At 47.2% G+C, this 22,001-nt stretch overlaps 1 protein-coding gene across 5 annotated transcripts in view; it reads left to right on the forward strand.

The window, feature by feature from the left end:
* DAPK2 (death associated protein kinase 2) overlaps positions 1 to 22,001 on the forward strand; it is a 120,021-nt gene that overhangs the window by 81,267 nt on the left and 16,753 nt on the right. For all 5 annotated transcript variants that reach the window (XM_019441838.2, XM_019441837.2, XM_019441835.2 and 2 more), the window contains 4 exons: positions 11,656 to 11,785; positions 17,208 to 17,256; positions 18,054 to 18,080; positions 20,958 to 21,110. In XM_019441838.2, the coding sequence (XP_019297383.2) occupies positions 11,656 to 11,785; positions 17,208 to 17,256; positions 18,054 to 18,080; positions 20,958 to 21,110 (359 nt within the window). The remainder of the gene's footprint in view (positions 1 to 11,655; positions 11,786 to 17,207; positions 17,257 to 18,053; positions 18,081 to 20,957; positions 21,111 to 22,001) is intronic.

The following is a 22,001-nucleotide window of genomic DNA, read 5'->3' on the forward strand; positions in this document are numbered from 1 at the left end:
GATTCAGAAGGGAAGATGGGCATGGAAACATCCAAAGGGGGAATGAATAAGGTAGCACTTTCCAGCCAGCCGGCCGGGAAGATTTCAAGGGTGGCAGGACACTGTGTAAGACTGATAGGAAACCAGAAATGCAAATTGCCTTTGCATTCACTGTTAGGTGCTTAAAGGCCTCCTGGGGCTTCTAGCTGCCCATGCCCTCCACTGGGGGCCCCTCCCTAGGCCTGGCCTCCAGTGAGGTATCATGTGTTCAAACAGTTACTTCTAGGTTCCATTCACAGCTCCACTGTCAGTCCTCTCACTGCCTCTGATCTCAGTAGGAGTGAAAGAATCTGATTCTGGAAGCAATGAAAATAGTAGAAAGAAAGGAACCTTAGCACTAAGAAGACCTGGGCTTGAATTTTTTTTAAGTTTATTTATTTATTTTGAGAGAAAGAGAGAGAACATGGGAGGGGCAAAGAGAGAGGGAGAGAGAGAGAATCCCAAGCAGGCTTGCACTGTCAGCACAGAGCCTGATGCAGGGCTAGAACTCATGGACCATGAGATCATGACCTGAGCCCAAACCAAGGGTCTGATGCTTAATTGACTGAGCCACCCAGGTGCCCCAACCTGGGCTTAAATTATAAGCCCGGCTCCACAACTTAGTTGTTTGGCCTCAAAAAAGTTACTTAACTTCTCTGTTCCTTAGTTCCTCATCTAGAAAACACAGACAGTACCCTCCTGTGTGAGGTTCTTTGCAGTGGTATTCTGGGAACAGCCAGATCTCCAGAAAACAAGTGTATGTGCATACACACACACAAATTTATCCTGAATTTTATGATACAAAGATTTACAACACAACTTATAAACAATAAAGTAAATAATACTTTTTATTGTAAATTCCAGAGAGCAAGTTGTTTCTCATAGCACATTTTCTTCGGTTTTTTGCCAAACCCTTGTATCCATAGCCAATCTATGGCTGCAGGTGACACCTGAGTGTAGTTCTGACCAGAATGTTGGTTGATATTTTTGTCTACGTTAACAAGTGAGATAAAAACCAAACAATGAAGACATGCGTTGGAACTTTACTCGTTTGTCAATGACACGAATGACTTCTTTGCTGAACTGGATAATAGTTTCTGAATATCAGAAAAAATGTATTTCCTCGGTTTCTGTGCTATTCACAAAGTGACGGCTACCAACACGGCACCCTTTTAAGTTTAATCTGCATTATTAAGTGATCTTCTCCAGCGCTTCTTAAGTCTAGGATCAAGAAGACCACAAACGAGGTCCTGATCGGAGCATCTGCCAGTTTCCATGGTATCAGTACACCCACCATGGCCAATTTCAAGGAAGCAGCATGCAGTCGCACACCATTAATTAGTATTTCCCCAACACAGAGAGGGCAGAAATCACCTCAAGAGCATCGAGACTATTAAAACATAATTGACAAAATTAGGAACCAATGAGTTTTAAGGATTGTTTTTAAGATAGCCTATTTAACTGTAAGTTTATATAACTTAATTTTAATATTAAAATAATACAGTTACATAGCTCTCTTTAACAACCAGCTCACAAAATTCCTTCAAATTTAACAATTGGCTGTAATGAGCCAGTGGGCACCCCCCCAGCACCCCCCTGGGTCTCAGAGACTTTGCAGGTGAAAGCATTTTGTGAGCAGGTTTCGTGCTCTATGCAGGCTGACTGTTGTCAGGGGTGTAGTAATAATAATGGCAGCCAACATTTCCTGAGCACCTCGGAGACACGCAGGCTCTTCTCTGAGTGCTTTGCTTGCATTCGCTCTTTTTATCCACGCAGCCACACTGTGAGGGAGGTTCTGGGTCATGCCCATTTTATAGAAAGAGGAGGTTGCTCGAGAGCTCCTTGGGCTTTATTGTGTCTCAGAACCTCTTAACATATTAGTATTCCCATTTTTCAGATGAGGAGCCAAGGCTCAGAGGGGCGACTGACTTGGCAAGGGTCACACAGCTAGCACAGGGCAGAGTGGGATTCAAACCTGTGTCTGTCAGGTGACTGGGCCCTCGTCGGCACTGGTTTCCCAAACATGACACTGTCCTCTTCAGACTTGCTTAGAGAGCTTGCTTTCCAAAACCAGCACTAGAGCCTCACTCCTGGTGAGTTGATTTCTGTCAGTTCGGTAGCATTAGCACGGTCTCCAGAGGATTACAAGGGGCAACTAGCTCAGACGCGGACCCCCAAAGCACAGCTTGGGGGCTCAGAATGTCTTGATCCAAGCCCAGATTCCTCACTGATGAGATGGGGCACCAGCCATCCACAGCTGGGTGGCTTTGAGGATCTAATAAGGTGATGTGCGGGGGGGGGGGGGGGGGGGGGGGGGGGGGGGGGGGAAGCTCACCACAAATGCTAGTTTGGCACAGACCACAGATCCAACATTGCTGATTGGCCCAAAGCCAAAAGCCAGTGGTCCTGGAATGCCTTTGAAAGTGAATTTTTATTTCTGCCCCTGCTGCTAGAGCCTAGAGACAGAGTAGGTAGGTAGAGTAGGTTTTCTCCTCTGCTTTACTGAATAGGGCAGTGGGAGGTCAGAACCATGTAACAGCCTTCCCCAGAGGAGGAGGCCATGAGCAAGTGGCCAGAAGCTGTGGCTTAACAAATCCAAGTGCAACCCAGTTGGGGCCCTTCCCTAAGCCACAGCTGTGGGTTTTCTGGGAAAAACATGGAGCTGGGGCAGGAAGCTGCTGAGGCACCAGGGCCAAGATGGATGTGCCCACTTTGCCAGCAGGCAGGAGTGACCCCAGCAGGCACCCTTGCATCAACTAGAGGAAGGGAGGGGACATGAGAGAAGGGAGAGCCCACAGGATCTGGAGTCAGCCAGAACTTGAACCCTAGCTGCACTACTTATTACTGAGGCACCTTGGGAAAGCACTTAACCTCTCTGAGCCTCTGTTTCTTCATCTGTAAAATGGGGGTGATGATGGTACCTGCCTCAGAGAGTGAGAATCAAGTTAAGTGTGAATGCTTCGTAAACTAAATGCTATAGGTTGTGCTTTTAGGACCGTAGAAAGAGCATGAGAAGCCCGCCTGCTCTCTGCAAGTGGGCAGTCTTGTTGGGGAGGCAGGACTAACAATCAGGGTCTTGGCAAAATCGTTGGTACTGCAGGGTGAGGCTGCTGCACAAGTGTGGAGCCAGGACAAGGAAGGAGAGCTGGGCTGGGTATTCAGATGATACTTCCTGAGATAGGAATTTTGGCTGGGCCTGGAAGAGATAGAATTTTGGCTGGGCCTGGAAGGATGGGTAGGAGTTCAGTAAGCAGGTGAAAAAGACTCTCATTCTGAGAAGGAGACACATGATCAAGGAAATAATCATAGAGATGATGCTGGGGCACCTGGAAGGCTCACTCGGTTGAGCATCTGACTTCGGCTCATGTCATGATCTCACGGTTCGTTGGTTTGAGCCCTGCATCAGGCTCTGTGCTGACAGCTCGGAGCCTGGAGCCTGCTTCGGATTCTGTGTCTCCCTCTCTCTCTCTGCCCCTCCCCTGCCCACGCTCTGTCTCTCAAAAATGAATAAACATTAAAAAAAAAAAAGATGATGCTAACAGTTATAGGTCACGTTTTATGCTCTGTTTGATCCTCTTGGTAACCCTCATGAGGTAGGTTTTATTATCTAATTTATTACTGCTTATTTAAGGTGAGAAACCTGTGGCTGACAGGCTAAGGAACTTGCCAGTGTCACACTGCTGGTAAATGGCAAAACTGGGATTCAAATCCAGGTTCTAAGGCTCTTAGCTGTGATCTTTCTTGATTCCCTAAAAGCAGAATGAGCAAGAGACGCATATGTGGTTTGTCCATTTGTCCAGCAGACAATTCCTGAGCACTTACTACAATAGCAGCCACTCTTGGGTGCTAGGGGTGGCAATGGCAGGCGAGGCCCCCATCCGCCTTGTGGGGCTTCAGGATAGAGGAGGGAGGACACATAAGGAATTACAGTGCCGTTGGTTCTCTGCCAGAGGCATGTCGGGATACCATACAGGCCCTGACGGGAAACAACTGGCTGCACGTGCCAGAAGGGAGGGGATCACAGAAGATGTTCCAGTGTGTGTGTTGGAGTTGGGCGTCAGGGGGAAGAAAAAGCTTGTGAGGAAGGCCATTCCCCCAAAGTGAACTGCAGATTGGGGTACGGGTGATGAGGAGGTCGGTTGGCATGTGAGTGTCCAGTGATAGGAGGGCCTTGAATGCCACACGGAGATGGGCCTTGGGCATAGGCCACACTGGAGGCTTGTGGGAAGGGGGTGCCTGTGGTCTCATCCACGGTGTGCCAGGGGGAGAGTTTGCTGCAGCACCATGGAAACCAGCCCAGAGAGGCCTGGAAGCAGTCAGCCCTGCTTTCTCAGTTTGCCCAGCGCATCCTGAATAATCTGGGGCCATGCTCGATATTTGCAATGAAGGTTCATCTGCAGCCTTCTTGTCCCCATAGCACAGAGTGGCTGGGCCCCTGCTCTGCTGAGGTCAGCGGCCTCACCCAGTGATAGGTAGGCTGTGTAGGCACCTGGAGAGGACGCTGGGTAGGGAGGGGGTCAGCAGACTTGGGCTCTGCTCCTTGCTCAGTGACCTTGGCAGTTTCTTGACCTCTTTGAGCTGCTCTGCAACCCTGAAGGGACTAAATGACCTCTGAGGTCCCTTGTAGCCTCACCATTGTGAACACGGTATGGTGAACTGGGGGTGAGGATGAGTGGGACAGGAGGCAGGACAGTGAGAGGGCATGGTCTGCAGGTGTGCACAGGTGACTCAGCAGGGATTTAGTAAGATTCCCAGGGCTGACTGTTGTCATTGCTACATCCCTGAGAGGAGCAAACAAACATAGCTACCATGATTTGAAATCTTGCTGGGCATTGATCCTTACATGCACCATCTCTGAATCTTCAGAACAACCCTCTGCCATGGTAGGTGACTCATTTTACAAATGGGAAATCATGGTTGCAAGAGATCCACTGACTTTGAGCAGGGTTCACTGTGAGTGACAGAGCTGGGATTTGAACCTCGACCTGCCTGGCTCTAAGCTCAAGTCTTTTGCACCTTACTGTGTAGCCCCCAGAAGCTGCCTTCATCCTGCAGGGGCTCTTGGACATGCTGTACTGGGCTGGCGGGGATCACCCACTGACATCGGTCCTGCCAGGAGGACTGGCTTCTGGTTGGCACCATAGCAGGCACCTCTGACCAAAGCTGCTGGGGCATGGAGGGGCATGTTGGCCTCTCCCACAGCTGCCTGCCTGGTGGGCTGAGCTGGGTGATTTGTTTTGACAGGTGAGAGCAGTTTCACCTCTTGGTAGCAGCTCCACAAACCTGGTGCTGGGCAGTGGGGGCACCTACCGGAATGTGATCCTTCTTTCCAGCCATGCTTCGGAGGTGATGGCAAGCATGTGGGTAGTATTTGGTTGAAGCAACTAAAGCTGGAGGAAAGGGCAGACGGTTAGGACCACACTACCCCAGAGGGCATCCTGGCTTGGGCCCAGTGGTTTGTGGTCACAGTGGATTGTTCGTCCTTCCTGACCAGGAGCCAGGAGACCTGAGCCTTTGTATGTCCCGCCTTGGGGCCCAGAGGAGTGGGAATTTGCCCGGCCAGCTTGGGAGGTTATGCCACCTTGCAGTTGCAGAGGCTAGAGCGCGAAGGGGCTCTGGATCCCATCCAGTGTCTATTTTAGAACTGGGGAGCTGCGACCCAGAGAGAGGAAGTGATGTGCTTAAGTTCACATGGCCTCGTATGGTGGAGGTGGAACTGGAATTTCCCACTACCCAGGCCCAGGATCTTTTCTAGTGCCCTACCCTGTTCAGGAAGGGGGAAGCAAAGAAGCTTAGAAAAACCCCCTGGGGGAACTTCTGCTTTATTGGCCCTCAGGCTACCCTTGGGGATCCTCCCTCAGTCATTTTTCTCCTGGCCCAGCCCTATAGCAGCCCTGTGGGGAGGAGTGCACTAGGGCCCCCCTAGTGGTGGTGGAGGGCCTCCACAGGGCAGAAAAGGAAGGACCACTCACTGGTTCCCAGTTCTTTCAGTGCACATCGGCGTATTTCAGTGGGACATACAGGATGCAAGACACCATAGGTGAGGCCAGGAAACTTAATGCTGACCTGAATTTTCCCAGGGAGGCCACCGCTCAGGAGAGCGGTGTCACAATATGAGAGACAGCCTGCAACTTAGGACCACTTGCTCATAACCCCCACCTAAGGGGGTTAGAGCACAAGGTCAGGGGCTGCTTCACTGAAAAGTAAGGGAGTAAAACGAGGCAGGGATGGGGCATCGTCTCTGAAAGTGTGAAGAAGAGTAGGAAAGATATTCTAGGCAAGGGGAAGAGCCAGAGAAAAGGATGAAACTGAGATGTCATTCTGGGTGTGGTAATACCCACCTTGAGGGGATATGGGGCAGGTGCAAGCAAGTGATGGGCAGTGAGGCTGGGAAGGTAGTGTGGGGCAGTCAGTGCAGAACTTCGATGCCTCAAATATCAGGCAGCGCACCTTGACCTTACTCTCGTGGTCAGTGGGACCGCTGAAGATATTTAACCAAACTGGGTGATGTGGTGGCGAGCAGGGGCTGCACTGCCCAGGAAACCCACCCTGATGCCACCATGATGAGCTGTTGGACCTTGAGCCAGTGCTTTAGGTCTCTGAGCCTCTGTTTCCTCATCTGTGAAATGGGGGTGATAACAATCCACCACTCAGAATGGTTGCAAAGAAGACATAGAGCGCTAGTGCGCTGCTTGCCTTGGTGAATGTTTGGAAAATAACAGCCCCTGCTTTGCCTCCTGGTTAGTGAAGGCTGAAACAGCAAGAAGGAAACCCTTCTGAAAGCGAGAGGAGCTGCAGATATAGGGTCTATTTTACTGTTTTGCTATTTGAGGGCAGGTCTGAGCCAGAAGGTACATTTGGTCCAAATGGCTCTGTGTGTGAGTGGTAAGGTGAGGACAAGAATCTGGGTCCTGACACCCAGTAGAACATTCCTGCTGCCCTAAGGTCACCTCTCAGCCTGAAAACCACAGGCCATATCACTTTACCCAGACTCTCTATGGGGACTCTGCCAGGACCTCTCTTCTCTCCTTGAAACGAGGAGGTCGAGCCCAGGAGATCCTGAGATTCCTTTTCTGAGCCTTTAAACCCAGCGTAAGGGCAGGCCAGAACTGCACTCGGGGCCCCTCACCTGGGTGAAAGCGTCACTGGAAGAAAAGGCGTGCAGGGATGGGAAGCAAGTTCCAGGACAGGAAAATAGCTATGCCTGAGCCAGGGTCCAAGCCTGCCCTAGATTGCCAGGCTGGAACAGAATATCCACTTCCCCCCCTGGGATAGATTTCCCAGGACCTTTGGGAAGTAGGAAGATAATTTACTCTAGTTGTTAGAGCAGAGGTTTTGGAGTCCAACAGACAGAGGTTAAAATCCCCATGTCTAGGAACACCTGGGTGGCTCAGTCAGTTGAGCGTCCAACTTCAGCTCAGGTCATGATCTCACAGTTCGTGAGTTTGAGCCCTACATCAGGCTTGCTGCTGTCAGCGAAGAGCCCGCTTAGGATCCTCTGGCTCCTTGTCTCTCTGGCCCTCCCCCACTCATGCTTTCTCACTCAAAAATAAAAAAAACAAAACAAAACATGAAAATCCCTGTGTCCACAAGCCAGTATTTCAGTCTTGGTTCCTTTCTGAAACAGGGAAATGATAACATCCACTCCATAAGATAGCTGGAAGGGTTCAATGAGGTAGAAAGTATGTCCCGTGCTGGGTTAGCACATTGCAGCGAAATGGCAGGTGTCTTCGCTCAGGGAACAATTATGAGCACCTGGTAGATGCTGGGCTCTATACTGAGCTTTAGGTAATTGATAGGAACAAAACCCTCAGGAAGCTTATAACCCAGTATGAAGAGACAGATAAGTAAGCGACCACCTTGAGACAGTGTAAGACATATTGAAATGGGGGAAGCACAGGATGTTATGGGAACTGGGCAGGAAATGTGTGTGTGTGCACGCATGTGTAGGCCTTCTGGAGGAGGTACTATTTTTACTGAAACGTGAATAGGAAATTAGCCAGGTTTGGGGTAGGGACTGTGCAGGAAGAATGTTCCAAGCAGGGGAGAAGTCACCTGCTATGTGTTAAGTTCTTGGAGTGGGCAAGAACTTGCAGGGACAGGCAGTACTAAGGTAAGAAAACGTGGCCTGACCCTGAAGTTTTCACAAGCCAGTGCAGAGGCTGTTTCCCCTGGACTGTGGGACACAGAGGTGAGAGGATATAAGGCAAGGATACTTCTCACCTCTCAGAGCAATGCTGCCTGGGAGAATTCAGCCTCCAATTGTTTTTCCTTCTTCTCCCATGTTCCCTACCCATTTCCTCCTGCCCCATTATCCTGGGGGTCACCAGGTCTGGTGTGACTGCTTTTGTCCACTGTGGCTCCCATCCCCATTCAGTGTGTGCTGTGCCTTGAGCACTATGGTGGTCAGGAAGACCCCGGCTCTGACCCTCCTCTGCCCCAGAAGCAAGCCTCAGGGCCATTCCCTGGAGGAGAGGGGAAGTTCCTAATAAGGTAAGACGGTGGGCAGTGGGGAGGGCGCAGTTTACCGCATGGGGTTCCTGAACACTCGAGGTCCATGAGCAGCCATTTGAGGGCTGGATTGGGGGTATCAGAGTGGGGCCATCTCTCTGGGTCCCATCTCCTGACCTCCCCCCTCAGTCTCCTTTCTGCAGGACCTAAGATCCTGCTTTGCCTTGGGAAAGGACTTTGACACATTTTCACAATCAAGTTGAGAGAAGTCTCCAGAGGGGAAAAAGGATAAACAAGCTTTAAAAAATGCAAAAGGAAATGTATTCTTTATTTATTTTCAAAGTCGGGGGAGGCCACAGCCAGCTCATTTGAGTGAAAGTTTCCAGCCACTCTGACATGAGGTCACAGAGACTTCAGGGAGCCACGACGTTTGGGATGGGGCAGCTGGAGTGTCTTCAGGCCAGATTCAGAATCGATTCAGCTAACAGGGCAACCGTCAGCCTGCCAGGCGCTGTGCTCTGCACTGCAGGGGTGAACATGCAAAGACCTAAATCCTCCCTCCAGCTGAGTGAGAGTCCGGTAGAGCAGCTAGAACAAAGACAGCAAGGACTGGTGGACAAGGAGAGAGTGTGACAAATGTCATAACAAAAAAGTTCAAATAAGCACCAAAGGGACAGGAGGGGGATTCATTTCTGGTGTGTGTGGGTGGGGTACTCACTGAGGAAAGCTTTCAAGGACTAGCTGAGTCAAGTTAGACTTTGAAGCCCAGCTAGGATTTTAATGGGCATAGATCAAGCAGAAGGCTTTCTAGGTAGAGCAGATAATGTGAGCAAAGGTACAAGGTGGGAAATTCTTCTTTGAGAAATAGGGATGTTTGGGGCGCCTTGGTGGCTCAGTCGGTTAAGCATCCGACTTCAGCTCAGGTCATGATCTAACGGTTCGTGAGTTCAAGCCCCACGTTGGGATCTGTGCTGACAGCTCAAAGTCTGGAGCCTGCTGTGGATTCTGTGTCTCCTTCTCTCTTGCCCCTCCCCCGCTCGTGCTCGCTCTCTCTCTCTCAAAAATAAATAAACATTAAAAAAATTAAAAAACAAGAAATAGGGATGCTCGATTTTCTTAAACGTGTATTTATTTATGTGTTTATTCATTCATGTAAAACTGCTTTATTGAGATACAAGTCACATACTATACAATTTGCCCATTTAAAGTGTACAATTTAGGGGCACCTGGGTGGCTCAGTCAGTTGAGCATCTGACTCTTAATTTCCTTTTTTTAAGTTTATTTATTTAATTTGGGAGAGAGAGAGAGAGCACGAGCAGGGGAGGGGCAGAGAGAGAAGGAGAAGAGAGAATCCCAAGCAGGGTCTGCACTGTCAGTGTGGAGCCCAATGTGGGGCTTGAACTTATGAACCTTGAGATCACGACCTGAGCCAAAACCAAGAGTCAGACACTCAACCACCTGGGCCACCCAGGTACCGCCTGACTCTTGATTTTGGCTAAGGTCGTGATCCCAGGGCTGTGGGATTGAGTCCCACATCAGGCTCCCTGTTGAGCATGGAGCCTGCCTAAGATAATGTCTCTGTGTCTCTCTCCCTCTGCCCTTACCTGCCTCTCTCTAAAATAATAAATAAATAAATAAATAAACAAACAAATAAATAAAATAAAGTGTACAGTTTACAAAATTGTGCAGCTAATACCACTACCAATTTTAGAAAATCATCATCACCCCAAAATGAAGTTCCATACCCATTAGCAGTCACTCCCCATTTCCCCAGTCCTGAGCAACTGCTAAACTACTTTCTCTTTCTATGGATTTACCTATTCAGGATATTTCACATAAATGGGATCATATAATACATGGTCTTTGGTGACTGATTCTGTCACTTAACATCATGTTCTCAAAGTTCATCTATGCTGAGGTATCAGTATTTCATTCCTTTGTATTCTTTCTCTGCCTCCATTCCTTTTTACGACTGAATAGTATTCCACTATATGGATATACTGGGTTCATCAGTTGATGGGACGTTTGTCTTGTTTCCATCGTGGGACTGTTATGAATTTGATGCTTTTGTGTGGATGTATGTTTTCAGGACATTCCACTTTGAAAAAAGTTTTTTTAATGTTTATTTATTTTTGAGAGAGAGAGACATAGAGTGTGAGCAGGGGAGGAGCAGAGAGAGAGAGGGAGATACAGAATCTGAGGCAGGCTCCAGGTTCTGAGCTGTCTGCACAGAGCCTGACACGGGGCTCGAACTCATAAACCTTGAAATCATGACCTGAGCTGAAGTCTGATGCTTAACTGACTGAGCCACCCAGGCACCCCCAGGACATTCCACTTTGAATGAAGTCTAGGACAGTCACAGTGAGGAGCAGGAGGGGAGAGGGTGAAGTGGAGAGACCTGCTAACCCACGTTCAGGCTCTGAGCAGTTGGGTGGGAGTGAGACGGGTAGGCTCAGAAGGGTAGGCTTGTGTCTGGCCTCCCTGAGAGCCTGTGGTGTATGAGGCCAGGGCAGGGCCATCCCCCCACCAACACATACCCACATGGTTGTGTCACATCTGGCAGCTGTTTGCTACACTGGAAATAGCCTGGGCAGCTGGTATTTTCCCGGGAAGTCAGGTGCATTTTTTTCCAGTGTCCTGCCGAGGGCCAAAATTAGTTAAACCCATAGAGAAGTGTGAGCTACATGGTTAGGCCAGAGGAGGGGAGTTTGTCAACAGGAAGCTGGCCAGCCAGGGGAAAGAGGTGGTCAGGAAGACAAAGGTTAATAAGCCGTGTGTAAAGCCAGGCTAAGCTGCTAGGCTCCCACCCCTATGGTCCTCACAGAGGCAGTGGTTTTGTTTACAGGAAATGCTTTGAATTTCTCACTGGCCCCATTTAACAGATCAGGAAACAGAGGCACTGCATTGAAGGATCTGCCATTCAGAGACAAAAAGGAGACTAAAAGCTAAGGTCTCTGGTTCTGCTGTGAGCAGCAGATTTCATAAAACCCAGGCCTTGCCCTCAGTGCTATGTCTGTCTTTGAGTTCACAGGAGAAGACAGGACGCAAAAACAAGAAAGAATTTTAGTCTCCTAAAAAAGAACACCAAACCCCACCCCACCCCTAAAGCAAAAACACAAAACAGGGCTTTAATTACCATCTTTTCATCCTTTCCTTCTTTACTTTTTTTTTGTTGTTGTTCTCCAGCCAGAAAACATTATGTTGTTAGACAAGAATATTCCCATTCCACACATCAAGCTGATTGACTTTGGCCTGGCTCATGAAATAGAAGATGGAGTTGAATTTAAGAATATTTTTGGGACGCCAGAATTTGTTGGTAAGTTTTAGGCCTATTTCTCTCCCAGCTAAGTAGGCATCTGGGATCAAAAGGTAGAGAAATTCTGGGAACAAACCCTGTGTCTGTTTGAGAGTCTGGGCTGGGAGATGGTACCTTGGAGACTCCCCCTTGGAAACCTAATGGGTGGGGAAGAAAATGTCCTGCAAGTTTTCTGGGTAAGGGTCCAGGTGCTGGCTTTGAGCACCCAGTGGGGCAGGAGGAGGCCCGGTGGGGCTAGAGGCCTTTGCAGAGTCAAACCGTCCCAGAGCTGGCCCCACCTCCTGCTCTTAGATGAATTTATTGTGAAAATTTAAAATTTCCTCACCCTCTGGCATATCCATAAACTCAAGTTTCTCTGAAGTAGCTTTTGACTTCCTGAAAAAGAGAAGGGAAATCATCTGCTAAATGCCAGATCCACCCACTCACCTCTCCTGTGTGCCTGGCCTTTATTCTTGCACAGGGGGCCCTGCTTCACAAGAGCCTTGGCAGCTCCCCCATCCCTCCGTTTCTATCAGCCTTGGCTCAGGCCCCAGAAGCCCCCTCGTGGGACTGGGGCTGCAGGCTGAGGGTCCTAGAGAGAAAGCCTTACAGAAGGGAGAGGAATGAGAATTGAGGACCACTGTCTCTCTGCTTTGGGAGTTGAAGTGGTCTTGGAAATGGAGGGAGGTCATGGTCTCTCCGAAATCTGGGGAAAACTTCTGACATAAATAAAATAAGGAAAACAGAATGTTTCAGATCATCCATCCTGATGGATTTTCAGGTCACACATGCCAGCCCCACAGCCACTATGGAATGGTGCTATTAAGGCTCCACAGACCCCAGGGTAGGGGAACTTTGCTGTGTGCCAGGCACTATGCCGGTGCTCTGCAGACATCACCTCAGCTAATCTTCAAACAACCTCATGAAGCAGATTTAATTATTTTCTCTATCGGATGCTTTGTTCAAGGCAAAACAACCAGTAGGTGGTAGAGCTAACATTCAAATACAGATACATGCAACATCAAAGCCTGTTCCCTCTTGGTTACACGGGGTTGTCTCTCTAGAAAGACCTTGTCCCGAGGAGGCTTACAATTTAGTTGTGGAAACATCAAACGACCGAGTGTGAGTGGTAGAAGGATCTTTTTAGGTCATCTGGGCTAGTTCAACAAATGTAGGATTGGAAGTCTGGGGGATTTTAGTGAAGGTCAACCAATGGCTATTCTTCATCTAATATCTATGACAGATATTAGGTGAGGTACTGAGGACACAGTGGCGGCAGGGAGCCACACTCAGAATGATTCATGCAAGGTCACACAATGAGCTGGTGGCAGAAGCAACTTGAACCAAGGGCACAAGACATCTATTCTTGAACTTTGTCCAAGACGGCAGTTGCTGCCCACCATTCACATATGTGGTGAAATCACTTAAGTTCAGACCAGATGCTAACAGTAAATGGTTCAACTAGACATTCAGGGCAATAGTGGAAGAGGTGTCACAAGACAGGATGTGATTAATTATAAAGTGAATGATAGAGACATCTCTGAAGACTTCTCAAACAAGATATTCACTCTGGCAAAGTCAATGGGATCAGTCATGCCCTTGAGTCAATGAGAGACAAAGGGCTGGTGTTGTGCGTTGGAGAAGTGTGAGGAGGAGGAGGGAAAGAGGCAGGGTAGAAGAGGAGTATACATCCCAGTCTCAGTCGTTCATAGCAGTGGGGAGGGCCAGAATTAGTACATTTATCCAGGACAATTCCCTGTCCACTCTGGATGGAACAGAGAGTTCCTATCAGAATGGCCATGTGAGTGAGACATTGATGGCTAGGGCCAGACTATGGAGGGTTCTTTCCAGTGATACAGTGTTAAATGTCTAACAACTGGGTCTCCAAAACAAAACAAAACCCAACCCTAATTTATAGCATTTGCCAATTTTAAGCTACCAACTTGTCACTGAATTCAGAGTTGAGAAGAGATACACACACTTGACCCTTGTGAGCCAGTATGACCCAGCTCTAGCCTAGAACTGGTTTTGTTTGCACCTTACAGATATACAGGGTGACTTCTCTAGGCCTCTGCCCAAATTATGATAACTTTCTTCATCCAGGACTCCTGAGAAACAGGTTATAATTACTTGTCCTACTCCCACCATTCCTCTGAAACTTCAACCTGAGACACAGTATTGAGAAGTTACCATCAGCTTCTAGGAGCATGGTGGACCCGGTCTTCCAAAAGCCCTCCTGCAACAAAACTTGATTCTTGAGAAAAATATTCTTTATAATGAAATTCTGGACTCATGGGAAATAAGGAAATCTTTAAGGGTAGTAACTCCTCCTGCATCACCTGCCCCACCTCCAAAGCCAGTGAAATATGAACTTAGAGCTGGAGCTGTGAGCAGCAAGAAAATTCAAGAGGAGGACCTCTCCCAAAGGCAAGTGTATGTATCAGCATTTCAATCAGAGACTAGCAAGACTTAGACATCCAAGGACATAAGATATTGAAATGATCACATGTTCACTGTAAAATCAAGGGAATGTATATAGAAACAAAAGAATCATAAGAATGAGCAAGCAACAAGAGACTGTCAAAAATGACCAGGCAAATGCTAAAAAGAACCAGGAAGAACTTTAAGAAATTCTATACTCCTAGAAATTTAAAATTTAGTGAATGAGTTAAACAGCAGATTACACACAGCTGAAGAGAGAATTAAAGAATTGAAAGGCAGAGCTGAATAAAATTAGCCAAAATACCACAGAAAGATCAAGATACAGGAATATGAAATAGAGGACAAGTGTGAGAGGGTGAAAACAGAAAACCTAACACAGGTCTGTTTGGAATCCCAGAGGAGGGAATAAGACAACAGAGGATCAACATTTGAAGAAAATGGCTGAGAATTTTCAGAACTGTTGTGAAAACATGCATCTCCAGATACAGAAAGGACAATGTATATCAAACAGAAAAAAAAAATCCATCGTAGTTACACTGTAGTTAACATTATAGTTAAACTACAGGGTACCAAAGACAAAGAGATCATGAAAGCAGCCAGGAAGAAAAGACAGATAGTAAATAAATAAATAAATAAATAAATAAATAAATAAATAAAAATTTGACAGTGTACTTGTTAAAACAACAGTAGAAGCCCATGTCCAATAGAATATTATCTTTCAAGAACTAAGGAAAAATTAAAAAACAATGATTAGGGAGCATCTCTCTACTTGCTAGATGGGATGCTGTCCAGTTCATGAATCGCTTAATAAAGCCAATTACAATCCTCAAAAAAAAAAAAAAAAACAAAACCCAAAACACTCTTAACTCTACACCCAGCAAAAGTTATATTTCAAGAATGAGGATAAGTGATTCAGGCAAAACATAGCAAAATCCAAAAATTTGAAAAAGAACAATACAAACCATAAAACAATTAAACCACCAACAAACCTTTATTACTAGAGCTTCTAAAGATGTGCTTGTGAACTAAATGTTCTCTGAAGAAAGACCTCACTGTGTGAAGTAATAGAGCAAAGAAATAAGTAAACATTCGGCAAATATAACCATTTTCTGTTTAAAATGATGATGGTGGTGGTGATGATGATGATGATGACAGTGATGGATGGTCATGGATGTTTTAATTGCAGGGTTAAAAAAACAGAACTAAAAATTGAGGAAAATAATGTTAGATAGGAAGGAGTTCTTGAAATGAGTGTTCTAAGGCTCTTGTATTATTAGAGGAGAGTCAAAAGATTGCTTATGTTAGAATTTGTTAGATAGCCATCCTAAAGTCTCAAGGGTGGCCATTACAAAAATGTAAGTAGGGAAGGAAAACAGTAAGAGAAGTAATAAAATAAAAAACACCAAGAAAGAAGAAGAAAAGCACAGAAGAAAATAGACAAGCAAATGCACATAGAGAACAGAAGTGAGTGTATATGTGTATCAAGCAGATAAGCCTGGAAAGTGAGTTGTGCTTCTCAAACTCTCTATGGTGAAAGACTTAAATTTTTTTTTTCTTTAATCTGTCCTGGACTGCTTCTTCATTAAAGACACAAGAAAAATAAATCCCTAGAAAAATCATCACAATTTGAATGTCATGGCAATGTCACATTGCTGTACGAGTTTCTAAAAGCTTACTTCCCATTTCTGGACCTATTGTGTCTGGACCAGTGACTCTTTGTCTTCAGACCACACTTTGAATCACCGTGCTAGAGAATGTCTTTCATGTTTGTGAGGAGACTTGTGCAAAAAAGTTCATAGCAATGTTGTTCTGATAAGAATAGAAGTGGAAACCATCCAAATGATCATTGAGAGGACAATGACTGAAAGATGATACATATTAACACAGTGGACTATTACATAGCAGTGAAAATGAAAGACCATGTATGAACATTCAGTGAACACTAGAAGCATAATGTTAGAGGGTGGGGGGATCAAGTGACTACATTATCTCCGGGATGACATCGTTTTAATGAAGCTAAAAAATAAGCAAAACCAGAAAAGTGGTTCCTTGTGTCTCTAATTAGAGAGGGGGAGGGGGATGGTGGTCACATGCTACAGATGCAGTAGTTTTAACATTGTTCTAGATGCACCAATGTAGCCTTTCCCACGCTCTCCCTTTTTCCATTATGATTAAACAGGCTCAGTCCTTCTCCCTTCTCTAGCTATTCCCCTCTTTTTCTCCTCAGTTTCATGACCAAGCTTTTTTTGTAGCATTGTCTACACCCTTATCTCTACTTCCCACAGTCAGGGCACCTCTGGACACCACACACTTTCTAAGTGCTTGCCTGCTTGATCTTTGGGTGGCATTGGGTCCTCTTCTGTCCTGGGTAGACTGTTCTTTCCTAGACTCTGCACCCACTCTTGGTCACCACATCATCCACACAGCTCCCGTTTCCACCTGCACGATGACTCCAGATTTGATGGCTCCAAGTCACTCTCCCATACCCGGGGCATCTTTGCCTGGATGCCCCTCGGGCATCTCAGGTTCATCATCTCATTGGCCCCAGATTGTTGTCATTCTTCTTAGGGAGGAGGGGTCCCTCTTTCAGACCAGATTCAGGAACATGGATTCCCTCTCTGCCTTCTTTTCTTTGTTATGACCTTCCAGCGCTGACCTGACTGTTTTCCACCAGAGACTTCTAAAGCAAGCCTTGTTGTCAGGCCCCATTTCCCCTTCTGGCATCTTCCTTACCCCACCCTCCTCTTCCTCTTCCAGGCATCCCTCTGTCCTTTCCTTCTTCCTCACTATTAAGGCCTCTTTGTAAAAGATTTCTACCAGGATAACAGGAAACTTCATTTCTCAAAATTCTTAGACCCAGATTATCTCCATCTGTTGTTCTGATTTTTCCTTAGTGAGGATTCAGGAGGGAGACATTTGTCACCAAACTCCCTAAAATTCCCTATCACCATCTCTTCTTGTTTTCATACTCCTGCTGATTCTTCAATATGGCTTCTTTCAGCTCCAGAAATTGTGAACTACGAGCCCCTGGGCCTGGAGGCTGACATGTGGTAAGTTGTATAGACGACCCAGGTGACCTTGGGGTCCTTTCAAGGGCAGAAGGCCTCAGACTCTGACTCTGGATGACATCATCCTGCTTGGCCATGAAAACCCCTTTCTCCACACGTTCAGAGCCTCTGGCTGCTCCCGGTGTGCTGGACCTGTGGCCCAGAGAAGCTGAGGCAGCCAGGCCTGGACCTGAGGCCTGTTAGAACACAGCCGAGGCAGAGACAAGGGGAGAGGCTCACCCTGGAGGCCTGCCACAGCTATGATAAAGAAATAGTAACAATAGCTTATTTAGTTAATCAACCAAGTGATCACTGAGAGCCTTGTAGGCTCTAAGAGCTGTGTTGGGCCTGAGGATACCATAGTGATTGATTTTCTGCACAGACAGGACTCATTTCATTTGAACAGGGCTTTATACTTGGCTGAGTGAGTACCTTGATTGCTTGGTTTTCTAAAATCCTCCTGGAAGTTTTGTGAGGTAGTTATCATTAACCTCATTTTATGAGGAGAATGAGGCTCAGAGATCATAAGAGACTTGCCCCAATCACAGCCTGCAAGTGCAGAAGTCTGACCTTGAACTTGGGTCCTCGGACTCAGTGTCCAGAGCTTGATGACTCCAGATGCATCCCAGGTTGCTGCTGAAGACTGGGATGAGTGGAGAGGGCTATGGACTTGAGGTGACATCCTTAGGCCACTGTATAGGGGCACGTGACTCTTCCCCTTGAGAAGCATGGGGGGGAGTCCCTTGCTGGGCTGGGATCAGAGCCAGGTGGCTCTGACTTGCCTGTTCTTTGTTTTGCAGGAGTATAGGCGTCATCACCTACATCCTGTGAGTATCCCTGATGCTGGGTCCCAACCTAGCTTGGATCTGGGGAACTGGGAGGAATGAGAGAGGGGTAGGGACAGGCAGCCTGAATTTACTGGTTTTACTCATGAATCATTTACCACTAGCCAGATGTGTTCAATCCACACAGCACACCGGAGGCTCCATGCTTTTAGCTCCATTACATACTTTTGGCCCTAGGAAAGACCTTGGGCCTTGTCTGCATCCCTACCCTGGCCAGGCATCCAATGCTCAGCCTCACCCAGGCTGCATTTCCTGTGAGAAAGTCAGCTTTCACCCAGAACCCTTCGGACAGCCCTCAGGCTGCCGTGCCTTCCCCATCCTGCTCCTTCTTTCTCTCCCAGTCCCCCCTTCCTTCCCCGGCTCTCACGTGCTCTCGTCTTTCTCCCCAGAGTCTCTTTCCCACCCCTGAAGTATTAAGTTGCTTAAGCAGAATTTCCTGTGTAGCTCCATGTGCAGTGAATCTGTCACTTTCTATCTTTGTGACCTTGGGCAGATACTTAACGTCTGGGCCTGTTTTCCTCATCAGGAAAATAAGAATCACAAACTTCCTGCCACGGTGTGCTGTGCGGGTTAAATAAGCAGACATGTGTGCAAACTTCCTAGCGCAGCTTGGTGTTCATTCCATCAGTGCTTCTCAACCATTTCCCCCCCAACAGCACAGCTGGAACATGCTCTTTTTACGGCACATTGAGTTTGAGTTAGCCCGTAGCCAGAGGGGACATGGGGGCTCCAGTACTCACCAGCTGAGGGGGACCATCTCTCCGCATTCCTGTAAACCAGTTCTCTGACTTCCAGCACCACTTAGACTGGGAGCTCTTTACAATGTGGGGGACCCCTCTGAGCTATGGCAGAGGGTCTCAATCCTGGCTGTACCTTAGACCTTTTAATACCTAACACTGCCCAGGCCCACTGCAGTCTATTATATCATAATTGCCAGGGATGGAGTCTGGCCATCAGCATTTTTTTTTTAAGCCCCAGAAGAACTGGATGCAGAGAAAGAGAACTTGATGCATTGCTCGATGGTTCCAGATTCTGTGTTGGCTCTTAAAACCTTGATTTTTTTTCAGAACTCGGATTTCCATTTTGAAATATTAAGGAATTCCAGTGTGTACAAAGCATATAGTCTTCTTTTAGCTTGTTTGAGTTCTACACAGTTTATTGAGTGCCTGCTCCATGGTGGGCACTGTGCCAGGCACTCAGGATACTGACATGGAGGAGGTCTGCCCTGCGTGCCTGGAGCTCCCTGTGTTGGAGGGAGACACCACACAGCTCAGTCGCACTCAATAGGACCAAGATTATGCTGATGTATGAACATGCCTGTGTGAGGCACAGCTGGGAGAGACACTTGTTTGCTGGGACTGTGGGAGATTTAATGAGAAAGAGATTGAGATTAATATGAACTGGGCTGTACAGAATGAGATTAATTCTCTGGGTGGAAAGGGAGAGAAGGGCTGTCTGCTGAGGAAAGGAACAGTGAGCCTGTTAAAGTGTGGTGAAATGTACTGAGCGTGTGGTAGGGACCAACTTCCAGTGTCTTGCTCAGGAGTTCAAACGTGATCCTATAGAAAATGGGAAGTCACAGGAGGTTCTTTGTGTTCTAACAAAGATAGTAGTAATGGCCACCAATTCCAGAGCTCTCCGTATATGGGGCAAGATTACATGTAACATTGTAAATATATTTATTTTTCACAACCATCATGTGAGCTGAAGAGTTTTCTTCATTTTATGGAGGAGGAAACTGCAGGTCAGAGAGGTTGAGTAACTTACTTAGGTTCACACAGCTAATGAGTGGCAGAGCTGGAATTCAATTTGATGAATGAAATATCAGCATTTTCCCAGTGCACCTTGCTACCGCTATGCTAAGACAGTGGCAGTAGATATGGGGAGAACCTTTAGGAGATATTTAGTAAATAAAACCAATAAGACTTTTGGACCAGTTAGATGTGGTGAGGGAATGGATGGAAGAGTCAGAGGTGACCCCTGTGTTCTAACTTGCGTGCATTTGTGAGGTAACATCATTAATCAAGGCAAGGAGCTCATGGAGGGAAGTTAGGGCACAGTGACAATGGCACATCTAGGGCGAGGTATCCCATAAGCTGGGATATGAGTCAGGAAACAGTAGATTTGGGAGTCACTATTTGAATGACACCTTCTTTTTTAAAATATTTATTTTGAAAGAGAGAGAGAGAGAGAGAGAGAGAGAGAGAGAGAGAGAGAATCCCAAGCAGGGCTCAATCTCATGAATCATGAGATCATGACCTGAGCCGAAATCAAGAGTCAGATGCTCACCCGTTACCCAGGCGCCCCTGAATGATACCTCTTGACAAACCCTGCAGGGGAAACTTACACACCCTTCTAGTCCTACTGGTCCATATATTTCCACATCTCTCAGACTCTGCTCAAGTTGCTCCCTTAGCCTAGAACACCTTCCATCTCCTCCTCTACTGACAACCTCTTCATTCTTCAGGACACAACTGATACAAATGTCAGTTCTCCCATGAAGCCTGCACTTGGATGTCCCCTCTGTCCTGTGCCCCCCTAGTCCTTTGTCTGGTCTTCCATTGTATTCTGCTTTGTTCTCTTTGGGATTATGAAGAGCCATGTCTCTGTTTCCTCCCCTCCTCTTTCGAGTTCCTTGAAGACACAGTTTCAGTCAAGAACTTAGTAGAAGCTCCGTAAGTGTCTTGAATCGGACTCAGTTTGTTGAAAAGGCTGCTGACTGGCTGCCCAGAGTGGGCAGGCGGTGTTGCTGGGAGCCTCCCATCCCCATGCAATAGTATGAGTCAGGGTTCCCTGACTGTATCACCTCCACCTCCATCTACTTTCCTATAGTCACGTGTTCCCTCTCTGTGTGCTCAGCCTAAGTGGAGCATCCCCTTTCCTGGGAGACACAAAGCAGGAAACGCTAGCAAATATCACAGCAGTGAGTTACGACTTTGATGAAGAATTCTTCAGCCAGACCAGCGAGCTAGCCAAGGACTTCATCCGGAAGCTTCTGGTGAAAGAGACCCGGTAAGGTGACAGAGAAAGGCACGGGCTTCTCAAGTACTGACCATCTCCTGTCCCCTCCCCCAAAGACGTGCTAGTCCATTCCTTCTTTGCCACAGGCTGCCATCCGCACCATTGTGGTCTAATCTGGGCAGGTGCTGAGAAGTGTGGATTAGCTGAGACTTGGCATTCATCTTGTTTGCTCAAGTCTTTCTGCTTTCTTTCCTGCCCAAATACAAATAACTCTGTGTGTGTGTGTGTGTGTGTGTGTGTGTGTGTGTGTGTGTGTGTTTGGAAGTCAGCCTAGGTTTCTCTAGGACACATTGTCTTTTACAGTCTTTGAAAAGGAAAGTGGCAGAGTTTCCAAGCCGTTTCAAGTGGGAGTTGGGGGGGAGGCAGACTCAGAGGGGTCAGTAAGTGGGAGAATAGGAGACCTGTTGATCCTACCCCTCCTTAGGGCCCAGGGTGAGCCCTGTGGCTGAAGAGTCAAAGTAGGAGATAGGCAGGAAATTGTAAGGTGCCTGGTGCCAGAGCATGGACTAAATGGGGCAGGAGTGAGATCCACAGATTCTAGAAGGTCATGTCCTCTTGGTCCCACAGACTTCAGAGAGAGCTCAGGGGCCTGGTTTCCCCATCTAAGGGCGGTGCTAGGTCAGATCATAGTACCTGAGCAGGGAAGGGCAGAGAAGGGATCTGGGAGGCAAATAGAAAAACATAGACCAAAAGTTTAGCTGTGGAGAGCTAAAGTTCACAAGAACACTTATGACTCTCCTAGAGTGTGGTGTTAAGCCCTTCAAGTTTGGGACCAGAGATGAGGGTTTGTGTCATAATATCATTCTACTGAGGGGTCCGCCTGGACCATTTTCTCTGGAATGCAGGGAATTCAGCCCATTCCCCAGCCATCTCTGCATCCCC

The sequence above is a fragment of the Panthera pardus genome, unplaced genomic scaffold (assembly GCF_024362965.1).
Source record: "Panthera pardus isolate Hobbes unplaced genomic scaffold, ASM2436296v1 HiC_scaffold_24, whole genome shotgun sequence".
Lineage (NCBI taxonomy): Eukaryota > Metazoa > Chordata > Mammalia > Carnivora > Felidae > Panthera > Panthera pardus.